The 17,714-nt window shown below is 37.2% G+C and overlaps 1 protein-coding gene across 1 annotated transcript in view; it reads left to right on the forward strand.

Annotated features, from left to right (window-relative positions):
• The first annotated feature begins 5,045 nt into the window (after positions 1-5,045).
• Positions 5,046-17,714, forward strand: part of FAIM2 (Fas apoptotic inhibitory molecule 2) — a 60,924-nt gene continuing 48,255 nt past the window's right edge. Inside the window, exon 1 of the mRNA XM_074225953.1 lies at positions 5,046-5,210. Within this exon, the coding sequence (XP_074082054.1) occupies positions 5,196-5,210 (15 nt within the window). The 5' untranslated portion in view covers positions 5,046-5,195. The remainder of the gene's footprint in view (positions 5,211-17,714) is intronic.

Genomic DNA, 17,714 nt, shown 5'->3' on the forward strand with positions numbered 1-17,714 from the left:
ACATGACTAACATGTAAATATGTTTGGCATGACTGCATATCTATAAACTATCAGATTCCTTGCCTTTTCTGTGGGAGAAAAAGAGGTGAGGGAAAAAGAGAATTTGGAATTCAAAAAAAATTCAAATTAATGTTAAAAATTGTTTTTACATACAATTGGTGGAAAGATAAAATATCAAATTAAAAAATTCTATAAGTGATAGACCAGTTGCTGACCCTCATTGGTAAGGGATATCTGTATTGAGAATTTCTGTTAACAATAAAGTCATAGATCCAAAAATGCACAAGATAAACAAATGAAATATGCAAGGCACTGTGCTAGTCCATGTATCTACAAAGACAAAATGGAAAATAGTATATTTCCTCATAGCTTAAATTTCAATAAAATGATACAACATGCACCATCCTCTGTGTTGTTGCTATTATTTATCTTTGAACCAATGACATTACAAGGGTGATGTTTTGACTTGCATGTGAATTGGATTTAAGTGAGGCAGAGTTGCACAAAGTCATCAGCCAGTAGGATTGTCTTCCAGAATCATCCAATGACAAGATAAAATTCAAGATGGCTGTCAATGGCCCAGGATGCAATAGTTGACCCTGGCCTTTCTAAATTAGCATCTTTCCTAGGTTTCAGTTTGCCTGAGGCAACACCTATCCTTGGTGACATACTAATTCTTTGACCTGAGACAAGTCACTTAACCTATCATTTCTCACAATATAAACTGCAGAAAATGTACTGATTTGTAAAGGTTGTTTCCTCATGAAATCACAGATTCAATCTGTTTCCATTCTGATGCATGATAATTTGAGGCAGAGGAGAACACTAACAGCAAAAAGATGACACATAAATAAACTTTGAAGAAAGAACATGTATATTAATGCTTTGTTGATGGAGCAGGGAATTGGTTCAGCTGTTATGGAAAACAACTTGAAACTAGGCTCCATAAATCAGTAAATTTTGCATAACATTTTATCCAGAAATATCACACATGGTATCAAAGAAACTGGGAAAGGACCCATATGTACAAAAATGTATTTATGTCCATATTGACAAAGATCTGGAAACCAAGGGGGTGCCCACTAAATGGGAAATAGCTGAACAAATTATGATATATGGATGCTGAAACGAATGGTTCCAGAGAACCTGGTAAGATTTGCAAAAATTGATTCCAAATTAAATTGAGAAGAACCAGTAAGACTGTTTATATAATAACAATATTGTAAAGAAAAACAACTGTCCCCCTTCTCCCATTCCTTTCCTCTCATTTTTCCTCCAGGGTTAGATAGATTTCAAAATCCTATTAAGTGTGTATGTTATTTCCTCTCTGAGCCATTTCTGATGAGAATGAAGGCTCACTCATTCCTCCTCACCTTCCCCACTTTCACTACATTGCAAAAGTTTTTTCTTAACTCTTTTATGTGATATATCTTAACCCATTCTACCTCTCCTTTTCCTTTCTCTCAGTACTTTCCATTATCACCCATTGACTTCATCTTTATACTATATTATACCATTATATTCAGTTCCTTCCTGTGCCTTGTCTATATATGTTCTTTCAACTACTCTTATAAATGAAAAGTTGCATATGAGTTTTCAGTATCTTCTTTCTGTGCAGGAATACACAGTTCAGTGTCATCAAATCCCTCATAATTAGTCCTTCCCATTCACCCTCTCTATGCTCCACCTGAGTCCTGTACTTGAAGATCAAACTTTCTGTTTAACTCTGGTAGTTTCAGCAGGAAAGTTTTAAAGTTCCCTGATTCACTGAATGTCCAACTTTTCCCCTAGTAGTGGATGTTCAGTTTTGCTGGGTAGTTCATTCTCAGTTGTAATCCTTACTCTTTTGCCTTTTAGAATATCATATTCCAAGCCCTACAAGTTCTTAATGATGTAAACATTGCCAAATATTGTATAATTCTGATTGTAGTGCCCAATAGATGAATTGTTTCTTTCAGGCTGCTTGTAGTATTTTCTCTTTAACTTGGGAATTTTGGAATTTGGCTATAATGTTCCTGGGAGGTTTTTTTGGAGGGGGAGGGATTTATTTCAGGAGGTCTTTGGTGGATTCCCTCAGTTTCTATTTTACACTCTGCTTCTAGGATCTCAGGGCAGTTTTGCTAGATTATTTTTTGAAAAATAAAGTCTAAGCTCTTTTCCTGGTCATGACTTTCAGGTAGCCCAATAATTTTTAAATTATCTCTTCTGGCTCTGTTTTCCAGGTTAGTTGTTTTTCCAGTGAGATATTTCATCACATTTTCTTCTAGTTTTTCATTCTTTTGGTTTTGTTTTATTGTTTCTAGATTTCTCACAATTGGAATTATTTCCTTCAGAGAGCTTTTTTATCTCCTTTTCCATCTGGTCATTTCTGCTTTTTAAGGTATTCTTCTCCTCACTGACCTTTTGGACAGCTTGCCCAAGATCACTGAGCTAGAAAGAATTAGGTTTCTGAGGGTGAATTCGAACACAGATTCTTCTGATTCTAGGGCCAATGCTCTATCCACTGTTCTACTAGCTGCTCACTATATCTCTTACTTGTAGATTTCCCTATTTTTTTGTTTACATACATCATCTTTTACTGTACATATTACCTCACTGCCCAGAGATAGAAGAGTATCTGGAGGGGGGAAGCATATCTAGGGAAAAGGGGTGGGCAATAATGGCAATTGAGACAGAGAAGACCATGGGCTGCTGAGTATAATCAGACCTATCTTGAAAAAAATCATCACATTTGGCAATAGAGATCATTTGATGATGATGATGATGATGATGATGATGGTGATGTCTATCCTTAATTCTTGAAGAAGACTATAACATCAGGGAGGTGATGCCATGACAAGCACATGAATTGGATTTGAGTGAGGGGATGCTGTACTAAGTTACCAGACTCACTTTCTCCTTCAGAGTCATCTGATCCAGTGGTCAGATATGAATCAGTATGACTGGAGATGGCCCTGAATGTGAGGCAATCAGGGTTAAGGTCACACAGCTAGTGAGTATCAAGTATCTGAGGCTGGATTAGAATTCCTGTCCTCCTGACTCTAAAGCTAGTGCTATATCCACTGTGCCATCTGGGTTGGTAACAGTCATCTTGATTTATGTCTTGCCAATGTATTCCATTGGCTCTGAAGGAGAAAGTGAAGCTCATGAGTTTGTACAGCTTTGCCTCACTTAAATCCAATTCACTTGCAAGATATCACTTTCCTGATTTCATTGGTTTTCTTAGAGAACAAAGGACAAACTACAACAAAGAGATCATCTAAAATATTGCAATAACCTCCTAATTGTTTCTCCACCTTCAGTCTCTCACTGGTCCAATATATCATCCTAAACAGATGCCACTTTAATCTTCCTGGAAGATCATGCCACTCTTCTGATAAAATCTTCAATAATATCTTATTATTTATTAAATCAAGTCCGGACTTACTTTTGATGCATTCAAAATACAATCTGGCTTCAACCAACCTTACCAATCTTGTCTTATACTATTTTCCTTAAGGTACTCTAAGCACAAAGCAAACTGAACTACTCATCATTCCATGAAGTAATCCCTCCATTTTTGACTTTTGTAGTTTTGCTAGACTAGACCCTGAAATGTCTTTCCCCCCAATCTCCATCTTTCTCACCTCCTTCATGAAAATCTTCCTTGATCTTCAGCCTTTTCTCTCTCAGAAAACCTGGAGAGAGGTCTCCTCTGTCATTCAAGTCCCACAGTGCTCTATAGCTCTTACAGTCTTTTAGGCCTTGAGAAAATCGATTAATATCATATGAAAAACTGATAGATTGAACCAAATGTATGACTGCTCAAACTAGTCCATGATCACCCTATATCTATTCACTAGCCCTAAACACTGAACCATTCTTCAACTTTCTTTCTTTCTTTCTTTCTTTCTTTCTTTCTTTCTTTCTTTCTGTCTGTCTGTCTGTCTGTCTGTCTTTCTTTCTTTCTTTCTTTCTTTCTTTCTTTCTTTCTTTCTTTCTTTCTTGCAAGGCAATGGGGTTAAGTGACTTGCCCAAGGCCATACAGTTAGGTAATTATTAAGTGTCTGAGGCCAGATTTGAATTCAGTTACTCCTGACTCCAGGGCGGGTGCTCTATCCATTTTGCCACTTAGCCACCCCCATTCTTCAACTTCATAATCCATTCAACCATCCACCAATGCCATTTTTGTAGGGTACCCACCCATAGTTGGTATTGTACTCCCATCTACCTCCCTAGAACAAACTCCATTTCTTGGTTATCATTCTCCTTATATGCATTGCCTTCTCCTATTAGAATGTAGACAGGAGCTGTCCCTCTCTAAATATGTTTTCCTCAGTGAGCTTAATTTAAGTGAGCTTTTAATTAAAAAAAATGAAAGACTTATCTTTCATCTCTAAATCCACTTCTGGGATTTTATGCACTTAACATAATGTATTTTGTTTGCTTGTCTTTCTTACTGGATTTTAAGAGTCTCCAGGGCTGAGCCCTTGTCATGGTTATCTGCATGACCCTTAATATCTAGCATAGAGCACACAGGGCTTTGGGCTGAGTAGGGATACCATAAATGTTTTTTGAAGGAATTGAGACAATGATAAAGAAACTAGAGATGAAGAGACCAGATGGAGATAACAGAGACAGGAATAGTGTCAGCGATAGTGATAATAGAGGTAGAGATAGAGATAGATCAGAGAGATGGATTAAGAGATAGAGAGCCGCAATACAGCTTTAGACAGCCAGAGACAAACATCAGCTGATTCGATTTCAATGAATTACTTTCTGTGGCTGCGGGGGAACGTTATCCCTGGCTCCTCCCGCCACTGTCCTCTGGCTCCTCCTCTCGCCAACCTTAGGAGCTCCCCTCCGTTACCCACTCCCCCACCCCCACCCTGGACTGCTCAGATGTCTGGTACTTTTCCCCCCCTTGGGGGCGGGTAGACTGCATCATTCTGAGTAACGGGGGACAAACATCACTCTTTTTCCCTCCCCATGCCCAAAGCTGCAATTTCTTAGCATCTAGACTCCATCCCCAGCCCTGCCCCCCACCCCACCCCCACCCCACCCCCTTTCTGGTACAGACATGGTACGCTCCCCAGTCTCGACCCTGAGCTGCAGTGGATATTGCTAGAACCCACGCTGAAGACTGAGCTGGCGGCTGCGGTGACCCGGGCGACTTTCCCTGGTCCCAGGGACACGGCTCCCCTCCAGACTGCACCATGACCCAGGGAAAGGTACTTTGCGGCCCCCATCCCCAAATCCTTCCTATCCCCTTGGAACGGAGAACCAGACTCTAGACTTCTCCAAGCATCTTCTCTCAGCTGTTTGCTGAGGATGTAAGAATGGAGAGGAGATGAAAGAGCTGTTTAAAAACGCAGTACCCCCAAATTGGGCCGTCTGGGGGCTGCCACCTTTCTTTCCTTCCCCTCCACCCAATCCTCTTCCCAGTCTATTCCTTTCAGCTGTATGTTTGCTAATGAGGACCCCATGGGGCAGTGCCATCTGTCGCCTCCACCAGGACTACGCCACTTTATACCTTTTTCTCCTCCTCTCTCTCTCACACACCCTCCTCTCTGTTATTTTCCATCTGGATGCCTCTGTGTGTGATTCTAGGCTGGGGAGGGGGTATTCATAGATCTCTTGCCTGTCGTCATCGTTAGAACGGTCAAAGTGTTTTAGTTTGTTTGGGGGTCTTTGGGGGGGGAGGCCGGAGGAAGCTACATGGAATGTCTTCCTTTCCCTAATTTAAATTTAAGTTTGAGGCTAATTGGGGGCTCAGAGTCTTGGCCCCTCCCCAGTAGGTTTATGTAACATCATCCGCTACAAGAGTTATACAACCAGAGATAACAAAATGGATGGGTTGTTATTTAGTCTGCTGTCCTGGACTGGTGAAGGTTAGACAAATAGACCCAAACGTTCCTCTTTTTCTCCCAAATGATGAATAGGATCAATAGTGTTGTTGTCAGAGACCTCAAAACCTTTTTCTTTAGCCCTGGTTCCAGTTTTGAGCCTATCTGATTTAAGATGATGTCATTATGTGATGGCAGCACCTGTTATTGATTAGGAAGGTTTATAAGAGCCTCCAGATTAACTGAAGTGAGAGTTTAGGTGATATGCACTGGGGAAAATAACTCTGGACAAAATGGATGTTATGTGATTATGAATTGTTGTATTTATTTTTTTTCCCATATCCTTAGGGTCTGGTCAAAGAGGACTTCTTTAATTCATTCTGGGAATGATCTTTCTGGCTTTGAAAAAAAGCAGAATAGTTTTCTGAATCAGTAGGAGAGGATGGAGTTGCAGACTAAGATGAAGTTATCTGTAGCTAAGGACAATAGTTTTTTAAGGGACCTTTGAGATTATCTAGTCCTCTCCACCCCACCCCACCCAATCATTTTACAGATGAGGACACTGAGTCCCTGAAAGGTCATACAGGTAGTCACAGCAAGGATGTACCAGATGATCCAAATTTGTCACTGCACCATGCTGCCCAATGGAAATCAAATTTTCCTTCCCACTAATCAATCGACTTCCTCTTTTCCATCTTTAAAATTTTTTTAAGATCTTTTCATCTCTATATCATTTTCTGATTATTCCCTTTTTCTCTTTCTTCCCCAGAGAGTTTTCCATTCTAACAAAGGTTTTTTTTTTTTTTTTGGTTTTTTGGTTTTGGTTTTGGTTTTTTTGCAAGGCAAATGGGGTTAAGTGGCTTGCCCAAGGCCACACAGCTAGGTAATTATTAAGTGTTTGAGACTGGATTTGAAACTTGGTACTCTTGACTCCAGGGCCAGTGCTTTATCCACTGCACCACCTAACCAACCCCCTCTAACAAAGGTTTAAAAAAAACCCAAAAGAAACTAAAAAAAAAAAATAACCAAAAATCCAGTTCAGCCAAACCAACACACTGACTACATCTGCAAACATTCCAGGCACATAAAACCCTGCATCTCCAACAAAAGGAGGGAGGTGCATTTTTCTGCCTTCTTCAGAGATAGCCTTAGTCATCATAATTATTGTTGTTCAATTTCAAATTTATTTTTCTTTTAGTGTATGTGCTTGCAATATGCTGTTTCAGATATGCATACAGATAAATACATATAGATGTATAGTTTTGGGGTTCTATTTGTTTCACTTTTCATAATTCATTTATGTATTTTCATTTTCTCTGAAATTTCTTATGTTTAAATTTTCTTCTCAATCTTTCATCCTGGATTTCTCTTTTTTTGTGATTGAAATCATTTTCATTTTGGTATTAATAGCCCTACCTTCTAGTTCATTGTCTGATTATTCTATATTTTCCTTTTTATCTTCACAGTTCAGTAATTCAGCCCTGAGAGAATATGAATATTTCCCATAATTAGTTTTACTGTGTATGTAGGGGGTTTTTTGTTTCAGTAAACTTTTCTTTTATGAATATAGTTGCTATTTCTCTTGGTATATATATTATAATACTTAAATTGTTTCATTTTCTATGGTAGCCTTGGTTCTAATCTATTGTCTCTAATTCTCTTAACATTGTGAACTTTTATTTATCCTTTAAGTAATATGACTATAATCTCTGACTTTTTAGAGTTATCTTATATGTAGTTAATTTTTTCCAGGTTCTAATTTCTCATTCTGTATTTTTGTATATTTATTGATGCAATAAATTGTAGTTTTGTTTTTTTATTCTCATCTTTCTCTTCTCTTCTCCTCTATTTATGAATAATTATCAATAATCTCTTCACATTTGAAATGAATGTGAATGATAGAATTATATTTTCCTCCCCTAATTTCTTTTATATTGATTTTTATCTCCCTTTTAAAAAACATTATCACTTTATAGTGATTAGTTTTGCTTATAATATTTTAATGCTAGACTATGGGAAAAATAGATTCTTTTTCTATCCTGTCCATTCCCATTTACCTTTCATACTACAAATTTCTTGAATTTATGCAAATTATTCTTTCTTTAATTTGGCCCCCTTCCCTCATCTCAATGGTCCAAGAAATGTTTCTGGGATAACTTTTCCCAAGAAGTGTTTATTTGCTCTGCCCTCTTCCATTTTTCTATCTCATTCTCTTCTCTTCTAAATTATATTAGCCTATGTCTGTGTGTTTGCTCGTGTTTTCTGTTTTCTCTATTTTCTCTCTGTCTGTCTGTCCCCTGTGAAGGTAAGCCTCCTGAAGTTCCAGATTTGAACACTGTCATCTATCCTCTATCTGTGCCATTACTTTTGTACTTTTATATGCATTACACAAAGTATGTGCAGTGAGTGGCCCTCAGTTTCTAGACAACCATTTGTGCTTTGGGGATGAGTGGTTCAGTACTGCTCTGGTATGATGCAGAAAATCCTGCATTGTCTTTCAGGTCTGCTGCAGTGGGCAGTGCACTGTGTCAGTTTAAAAAGGATATATAACTTAGAGCCCATTCTCTTCCTTCAACTTTCTAATGTTCAACAAATAATTCCTTCTGTCAGTAGACTTGCCAAGAAAGGGTGAGGGGAGGTTAAGCTCCTATAGCAACAAGTCAAACACATGTTAACAGATAGGGAATCTTCACCTATGTTCTGTATAATCCTTATTACATGTGTAGGTATGCTCTTAATTTTTATTTTGTTTTGTTTTTTTATTTTTTATAATCTTTTTTATTTTTTAAGGTAATGGGGTTAAGTGACTTATTAAGTGTCTGAGCTCAGATTTGAATTTAGGTCCTCCTAGATGCTCTATCCACTGCACCACCTAGCTGCCACTTTTGTTTTGTTTTGTTTTTGATGAGATCTTGTCCTATTTTGTCTCACCTAGAGAAATATAAATTAATGAAGGAAGTGGTGTCACATGGTTGGAGTCAAAATATCCTAGTCCATTGTATCCTAGGTCATGAAGCGTAGAATTACCCTTTGCCCTTACAATGACTGTTGTACATCCTTCATTTTCAAAGAAGACTAATGACATCACAGGTCTTGACATCACAATTCTTAAAGCCAGATTATCTTGTCTCTCTGGTTCTATGAGCCCCCTACCTCCTTGAGAACTGGTTGCCCCTCCCTGACATCCTCTCTCCTAGGGTGCAGTCCAGTTCTGGAAAGTAAAAGCATGCTTTGGAGAAGATGATCTCTACTTCCATTACCCCTAGATGAATCCCATTAGTAATCATTTCTCAGGGCAGTTAGGCGGTGCAGTGGATAGAGCACCAGCCCTGGAGTCAGGAGGACCTGACTTCCAATTTGGCCTCAGATACTTAATAATTACCTAGCTGTGTGATCTTGGTCAAATCACTTCCATTGCCTTACCAAAAAAATACATATCATGTTTCTCATCACAGATGTATACTACTATGACTACTACTACTACTACTACTACTACTACTCCTCTTCATCCCTATGAAATATTTTTATTGCCCCTTCTAGAAAAAGAACAGTCTTCAAGGGGTGGCTAGGTGGCGCAGTGGATAAAGCACTGGCCCTGGAGTCAGGAGTACCTGTGTTCAAATCTAGCCTCAGACACTTAATAATTATCTAGCTATGTGACCTTGGGCAAGTCACTTAACCCCATTGCCTTAAAAAATAAAATTAAAAATATGTATGACAGAATTTATTTCATTACTTAATCTTTTCTTGATAATTATACTTATTTACCTTTCCTTTGTTTTTCTTGTTTGCAAGGCAAATATTCTGCTCAACTCTGGATTATTGTTTGTTGTTGTCATCTTTTGTGGTTGGTTTTTTTAGGTAGGAATGACTCAAATGTCTCTTTTTCTTGAAAAAAATTTGACTTTTCGGGGGGTGGCTAGGTGGTACAGTAGACAGAGCACCAGCCCTGGAGTCAGGAGTACCTGAGTTCAAATCCAGCCTCAGACAATAATAACCTAGCTGTGTGGCCTTGGGTAAACCACTTAACCCCATTTGCCTTGAAAAAAATTAAAAAGAAAAAAAAATTGATTTTTTCAATAATGATTAGGACCAGCTTAAAGGACATTTTAATTGGGGATGAAATTTAGGATAATAGCTCTAGAGCAGAAAAGAACCTTAATCATGATGTCAAATCCCCATTTCATACATGAAAAAACTAAGGCCAATAGTGGTTAAGGTCCAGGTGAGTTAAAAATTCAATGCTCTTTTTACTGTGTCACACAGCCTCCCTTGAGTTCCACTGCTTTTGAGAATGTTATTCTGTTCTTTTCTCTATTTCCAAGAAGAAAAACAATTTGAATGACTTAAGAAGTCTGATCAATTAATGACCAAACACAATTCTAGAGAACTGATGATAATGTATGTTTCTCATCCCCTGACAGAGTGGTGAAGGACTAGAGGTGCAGAATGTAGGTTTCCATTTTGAATTGGTCAATGTGTGGATGCTACAAAGAAAGTTAAAAAAAAATAAACTTTTAATAATCTGGAGGGAGGAGTAATAATAATGATGTAAAAAAAAGAGAAGAAGGAAGGGGAAAAATTGCATCAAAAAGCATTTTTTATAAATGCAAACAGAAACTTAGATCAACAAGCAAGACAACTTTCAACTAGTGTTTAAGACAAAGCTGGACATAATGTCTTATCACTAATCATTAATCACTAAGTCATTAATAATTAGATAAATGCAAATTAAAAGAACTCTGAGATTCTATCTCATATCTATCAGATTGGTAAAAATGACAATTATCAGAGGGGATGAGTGAGGACAACACATTAATGAGCTGTTGTTTGAGTTGTGAGATGTTAAAATCATTTTGGGGAACAAACTATCCCCAACTAAATTGTATATAACCTTTGACCTATTAATCCTCCTGGTAGACATATATCCTATAAAGGCCAAAGACAGAGAAAAGGGGCACATATATGCAAAATATTTGTAGCAGCACTTTTTGTTATGACAAAGAATTGGAAACAATAGAAATGGCTGAAAAAATTTGCATATGAATTTCATTCAGTGACATGCTATAATTAAGTAAACCTTTTTAAATAAACCTCAGACTTTTTTTTCTCATGGTGAAGTATCCTTTGTGAAGAATCATGGTACTCTGAGAGCTTAAATTGGTAAAATTTGGTGGAGTATTACATGCGTAAACAATTTCCCCTCAATAGGAGCAGCCATGTTTGTTGAGTTCAAGATCTGATGTATTTTGCAGTTAGTGCATATATGTAATAGATAAGTATGATTTTATTTCACAAATTCTATACTTTCCATACTATTAATGCTGGGTAAACAAAATTTATATTAAATGTATTGGAGGTTAATAAGGGCACCCCACCTAATCTGCAGCATTGTCCACAGATCTAAGCATGTTCTTTGGCCTTTTTCTATGGGATATCCTCTCTGATCTTTTAACTATGTTTCATGAAAATTTTTATGTAAACATTTGTTAAGAATGCTGCTCTATAATTTTGCTTCTTTGCTTTGATATTTTGTGGATTCAGCTTAAAACCTGATTTTTATCATTGAAGGAGTTTGTAGGGATACCTTCTTTTCCTAGTTTTGCAAACAATGGTGCCACCTTTACCCCCTTTCCTCTTGTGATGGGCATCTGAGAATTCATCCATGATGGCCTGATGATATCTACAACCCATATGGACTATTTCACCACTCATGCAAATTGGATGAGTCATGATTCCATTCCTTCAACTGAAATGGAGAATCACCAGGTCTGACTATTGTATCCTAAGAACCTCCTTACCTTAGCATCCTCTCTGAATCCACTGATTTTCAGTCCTTTCAGCACTGTCCTTCAACAATCAACAAACTAAGGACCACTGGCCTTGATATCTTCCCCCTCTTGAACCCTTAGTATTTCTAAGCTTTTCCATCTTCCTGAACTCTCTGTTATATATTGTTTAGATTGAGATTGAGTGCTACTTGAAAGCCTAGTCTGTCTCACCTTTTCTATTTGTATCTCCTACACTTAACCCATTACTTTGGAAATGGTAAGATCTTAAGTGCGTTTCTTTTTATTATTCCTATTAGAAAGTTAACTCTTTGGGGAAAATACTATTTTCACCTGTTGTTGTAGCTCCAGTGATGTAGTACTTGATTAAAAAAAATCAGTATTTAATAAATGCTTTTTGACTAATGTTGTAATTAATTGTACTTTAAATATTTGCCAGAATTCAGTTGGAAATACAACTTGTCCTGGGTCCCCCCATTTTGGGAGTTTATTTAATGTTTATTCAATTTTTTTTCCAATTTGCTTATTGAATTTGCCTCAGCTTCTTTATTTTCTATTCTTTCAATCTGAGTATTTGATACTTTTGTAAATATACACTTCACTAAGAAGTTTTTTTAGGGTATTATTAGACAAAGTTTTCTGATAATTTAATTTTCATTAGTCAGGGATTCTATTTTTTTATTTTTTTAGCAGTTTAGCTTTTGCCTTTCTCTTTTTTTAAATTAAAGAAGCTAAAGTCTTATTTCATATTAGTTTTTTTAAGAATAGTTCCTAGTTTAACATTAATCATTGCTTTAATTTTATTAAGTTCTTCTTTGATTTTTCATAATTTTTATTTTTTTTGTTTAGCCAGAATTTTTTTTTCTGCTTTTCTAGTTTGTTTTAACCACATGCTTAGTATTTATCTATTTTCTCTCTTTCAGTTAATAAAAGTGTTTAGCGATATAAATTTTTTCCTGAGAACTGCCTTGGCTTCATCCCAAAAATTTTGATATATTGTTGTTGTCATTCTATTTAAAATTATCTATTGTTCCTATTATTTGTTCTTGTCTCCCCCTCCAAATACTCTGATTAAATTATTTAATCTAATTTACATATTAATCTGATTTATGAAGGTCCTTTATTAATTATAATGTATATTGTATTATACGGGCTAATAAAAGTTGTGTTTTTCTGAATTAATTTGAGGTTTTAATTCCAACAGGTTGTATTCCTGTGGGGGGGGGGGGTTTGAGAACATAGGCATAGGTATTAAGAAAATAGTTAACCTCCTCCCTTAAATAACCATATTTTCCTATTGAAATATTCCAAAAATAGTAGTATTAATAAAAAAATTATGGGATGGATAGAGAATGAAAAATGTAGTTATGTTCTGAATAAAGATTTCTTTATTAAAAATTAATTAATATTTTTATTTTGTTTCATAGTTCATGATATACTCTAGAATTCATTTCTTTTCAGATTGAATAGGAGGTTTGAGGACTGAAAATGGTTGGGAACCCAAACACATAGTTAATTTTTGTAAAGGTACCATGCTCAGATGAGAAATATGCATTCTCCTTTCTAGTCCCATTCAGTAATCACCAAAGATATTCCAAATTTTCCTAAGTTCTATTCAAGCCCTTAACTTCTTTCTTGTTTATTTTTTTGTTTGATTTATTGAAAGGGATATATTGAAGTCCCTAAATTATAATTTTGCTGCAATTCAATTTTCTTTTCTTTTAAGTAACTAGGGTATTATTCCATTCAGTACAAATGTGCTAATATTTATTATTCTGTGGTCTATTTGTCTTTAAGTATAGTATAGTGTCCCTGTTTATCTTTTTTAACCATTTCTACTTTTACTGTTTGTTGTCTTTTCTGAAATCATAATTGTAATCCTTACTTTTTTTTGAATTCACTTGAAGCACAACAAATTCTACGTGCCCTTCATTTTAACTCTGTGAATTTTTATGTTTCAAGCATGGTCCTTGTAAGCAACACATTGCTGAATTTTGTTTTCTAATCTATTTTTGCTACCATCTTCCATTTTATAGATAAGTCCATTCCATTCATGTTCATATCTTTTTAGACTTTTCCCTCTTTTTTATCCCTCCCTCCTCTTTAGAAGAAAGAAAAATGAGGTGAAAGAGAAGGAATGTGATCAACACTAGTGATCTGTAATTGAAGTGATCTGTTTCCATTCCACTGGGCCCTCCTCTCTTCCCCTTGCCTAGACACTGATCACTAGTTCTTTTCTTTCCTTATCATTTCCCCTTATGATCAGCCCTCTGATGATAACATTTATTTTGTTTGTGATGATTCCCCCTCTGACTGTATTCTCATTCTCAAAACATCCTTTTGCCTCTCTCTATCCCTACCTATTTCCTGCTGAATTTAATGTTTTTCTACACCAAACTCTGCATGTTTTCTACCCTTTCTTAGCTATTTGTCCTGCTTCTTTCTTTCAGATCTCTTATTTAAGTCATTATTTCTTTTTTTAACCTGTTGCTTCTTTCTTCCAAATACTCTTTTTTTTTTTTAGATTTTGACAAGGCAAATGGGGTTAAGTGGCATGCCCAAGGCCACACAGCTAGGTACTTATTAAGTGTCGGAGACTGGATTTGAACCCAGGTACTCCTGACTCCAGGGCCAGTGCTTTATCCACTGCACAACCTAGCTGCCCCTTTTTCTTTTTTTTTTTTTTGCAAGGCAATAGGGTTAATTGGCTTGCCCAAGACCACACAGCTAGGTAATTATTATTTTTTTTATTAAAGATATTATTTGAGTTTTACAATTCTCCCCCCAACCCCCCCCACAGAAAGCAATCTGTCAGTCTTTACTTTGTTTCCATGTTGTACATTGATCCAAATTGGGTGTGATGAGAGAGAAATCATATCCTTAAGGAAGAGACAAGAAGTCTAAGAGGTAACAAGATCAGACAATAAGATATCTGGTTTTTTTCCTAAATTAAAGAAAATAGTCCTTGAATTTTGTTCAAAGTCCATGGCTCTTTATCTGGATACAGATGGCACTCTCCTCTGCAGACAGCCCAAAATTATTCCCAATTGTTGCACTGATGGAATGAGCGAGTCCTTCAAGGTTGAACATCTCCCCCCCACCCCCATGTTGCTGTTAGGGTATACAGTGTTTTTCTGGTTCTCTCATCTCTCTCAGCATCAGTTCATGCAAATCCCTCCAGGCTTCCCTGAAATCCCATCCCTCCTGGTTTCTAATAGAACAATAGTGTTCCATGACGTACATATACCACAGTTTGCTAAGCCATTCCCCAATTGAAGGACATTTACTTGATTTCCATTTCTTTGCCACCACAAACAGGGCTGCTATAAATATTTTTGTACAAGTAATGTTTTTACCCTTTTTCATCATCTCTTCAGGGTATAGACCCAGTAGTGGTATTGCTGGGTCAAAGGGTATGCAATTTTTTGTTGCCCTTTGGGCGTAGTTCCAAATAGCTCTCCAGAAAGGTTGGATGAGTTCACCAGCTAGGTAATTATTAAGTGTCTGAAGCTAGATTTGAACTCAGGTACTCCTGACTCCAGGGCCGGTGCTCTATCCACTGCTGAATGCTCTTGCTGTCCTTGTGGCAAAGTCTTTTTTCATTCCCCCCCCCATAAACTTCGATAAAGTTGATAAACTTTGTTTTCTGGATTGAATTTTTGGGTATTTTTAGGTCTATAGTAATTTCAAGTGTCAGTGTCTTCTGTTTGACCCCATCTCCACCTTCAGTTTCTGAACTGGGGCTTTGAACTGAGGCTTTGTACCAGAGCCAGATTAGGTACCCTCCCCTCCTACACTCTTGGTTGTCAGACTAAGGGGTTTGGCACACAGTTTATGTCAGTCGGTGGTCACAGTGCTGTGATGTCCATGGCTCTCTGAAACATTACAGATCAGAGTCCTTCAGACTTCTCAAACTCTAGGTATGTCTTGTTCTGAGCCCTTCCAAACTCACATCTCTGTTTAGAATGCTAATGATTTCTGACCTCTCTGGAACTTCCTCATCTGGGCCTTCTGTTCCCACCTCTCTCTGGGGAACAGAGCTCAGCAAGCTTCAGATACCACTGAAGAATCTCTAGTCAGAGCTCTAGTTGACTCCCACTAGTATTAGCCACTGGGCAGCCCTTTCTCAGTGACCATAAACTTCTGAGTGGTGCTAAGCTAAATAAAGGAGCTTGTTCCTTTTTCTCATATAATTTCTTGATCATTTTGTAATTTGGTGCCCTTTTCAGATCTTTGTTGTAGTGTATATGGGAAAGCAGGGCTTCTCTATGGACCTTTCATAACACCATCTTAACAAGTTCTGACCCATTTCCCATCCTAATTCTTTTCTCTTTTGGCCATTCTAGAATTTCTTAAAGTTGTTTCATAATCTCTTGGGAGTCTGAAAAATACTATTTTTTTTTTTTTAGGATTTTTGCAAGGCAAATGGGGTTAAGTGGCTTACCCAAGGCGACATGGAATACTATTCTTTACTAGGGATTTTGAGTCACTTTTCATCATACTTAGAACAGCCTTGTGGCATTGAGATAACTAGAATTCTGAAGCAGAAGAGCAATTCTAGGTTGTTTTTTTTATGCAAGGCAAATGGAGTTAAGTGGCTTGCCCAAGGCCACACAGCTAGGTAATTATTAAATGTCTGAGACAGGATTTGAACCCAGGTACTCCTGACTCCAAGGCCAGTGCTTTATCTACTATGCCATCTAGCCGTCCCCAGAAAAACAATTCTGCCTAAGAATTGATTAGGTGACTCTGGCAAATCACTTAACCTCTATGTGTCTTAGTTTCTTCATCTGTTAATAGCACCTTTCCCCTTAAGTTTATTGCAGTGCCTTGCAAATCTTAAAGTTCTATATAAATGTTAGCCAATATCTTTTCTTTAATTTTTGCTCATTTTTATTCATTCTGAGTTTCATGATCTCTTAATTGCTTTAGGAGCTAAGATTGTACATAGCCTTTTTTTATTCAGATTTTTGTCTTACAACATTTTTCTTGTATTCCCACTACAATAATGTTTTTCCTGCTTCCTTTCTCCCTCTTTGCCCAGAGGGTTCCAGTCAGCTTCTTCTTTTGTTGTGTATACTCTCTAGGCTGTTTCCTCAGTTTCCTCTGTGGGAGGGGTGTTTGGGTTTGGCAGAATCCCTTATAGTAAAATATTCCAAGATGAGAACTGATACTAACTGAGTTTCTAGTCCCTTTCTCTTCAGCCCAGAAACCTTTTCCTTCTTTGACTCTAAACTCAACTGTGTCTTTGTCTGATATCTTGTTGATAAATTTCTTTTCCCCTAAAGAGTCTGCTTAACTATTTAAACAAAGTGTCTAGAATTCTCCTTATCACCAGAGTGATATCGATTCAGATATCTGACTGAAGTAAGAGGACCAGGATTCAAGGGACAATAATGAACACTCCTACCCTAGTGACTATTGGCAAATCATATAACCTACCTGGGCCTCAGTTTCCTCTAGCTTTTTACTTCCTCGATCTAGTTTTTCTGGCCAAGATCATTTTCCTCTCCAGGAGGAAATGTTCTAGCACCTTTCAGACCAGGTGAGAACAGAATTCATCTTCTAGCTTCCCCTGCCTTGGAAAAACCTCTATTCAACCATCCCTGTCACTGAGAACTCCATCTTTGCTTAAGACTTTCCAAAGAAGGGGTTCTTAACTTTCTGGTTGAGGGAATTCATTCTCTCTAATCACAATTCTTTGTTCTGTAGCTTCTAAGCCTATTTTCCTCTTGTAGTTGTATCTTCAAGCTTTGATAATGATTTGGGAACAGGTCTTCTTTCCTTTCTCCAAACCTTCAGAGTTCGGAGCTGAATCATTCAACCCCTTCATTTTTCTTCATCTGTCTACCTTTGGACATTCTCTTTTATAGCATGAGTAATGTTTGTCCTTCATTTTCAAAGAAGATCACAACATCAGGGAGATGATTCTATGATAAGCCCATAAATTGGATTTGAGTGAAGGGAGCTGTGCTAAATCACCAGCCTCACTTTCTCCTCCAGAGTCATCTGGATCCAGTGACCAGATGTGAATCAGGATGACTGGAGATGTCCTTGGATGTGAGGCAGTCAGGGTTAAGTGACTTGCCTAAAGTCAAAC

This window comes from Macrotis lagotis, chromosome 2 (genome assembly GCF_037893015.1).
Source record: "Macrotis lagotis isolate mMagLag1 chromosome 2, bilby.v1.9.chrom.fasta, whole genome shotgun sequence".
Classification (NCBI taxonomy): domain Eukaryota; kingdom Metazoa; phylum Chordata; class Mammalia; order Peramelemorphia; family Peramelidae; genus Macrotis; species Macrotis lagotis.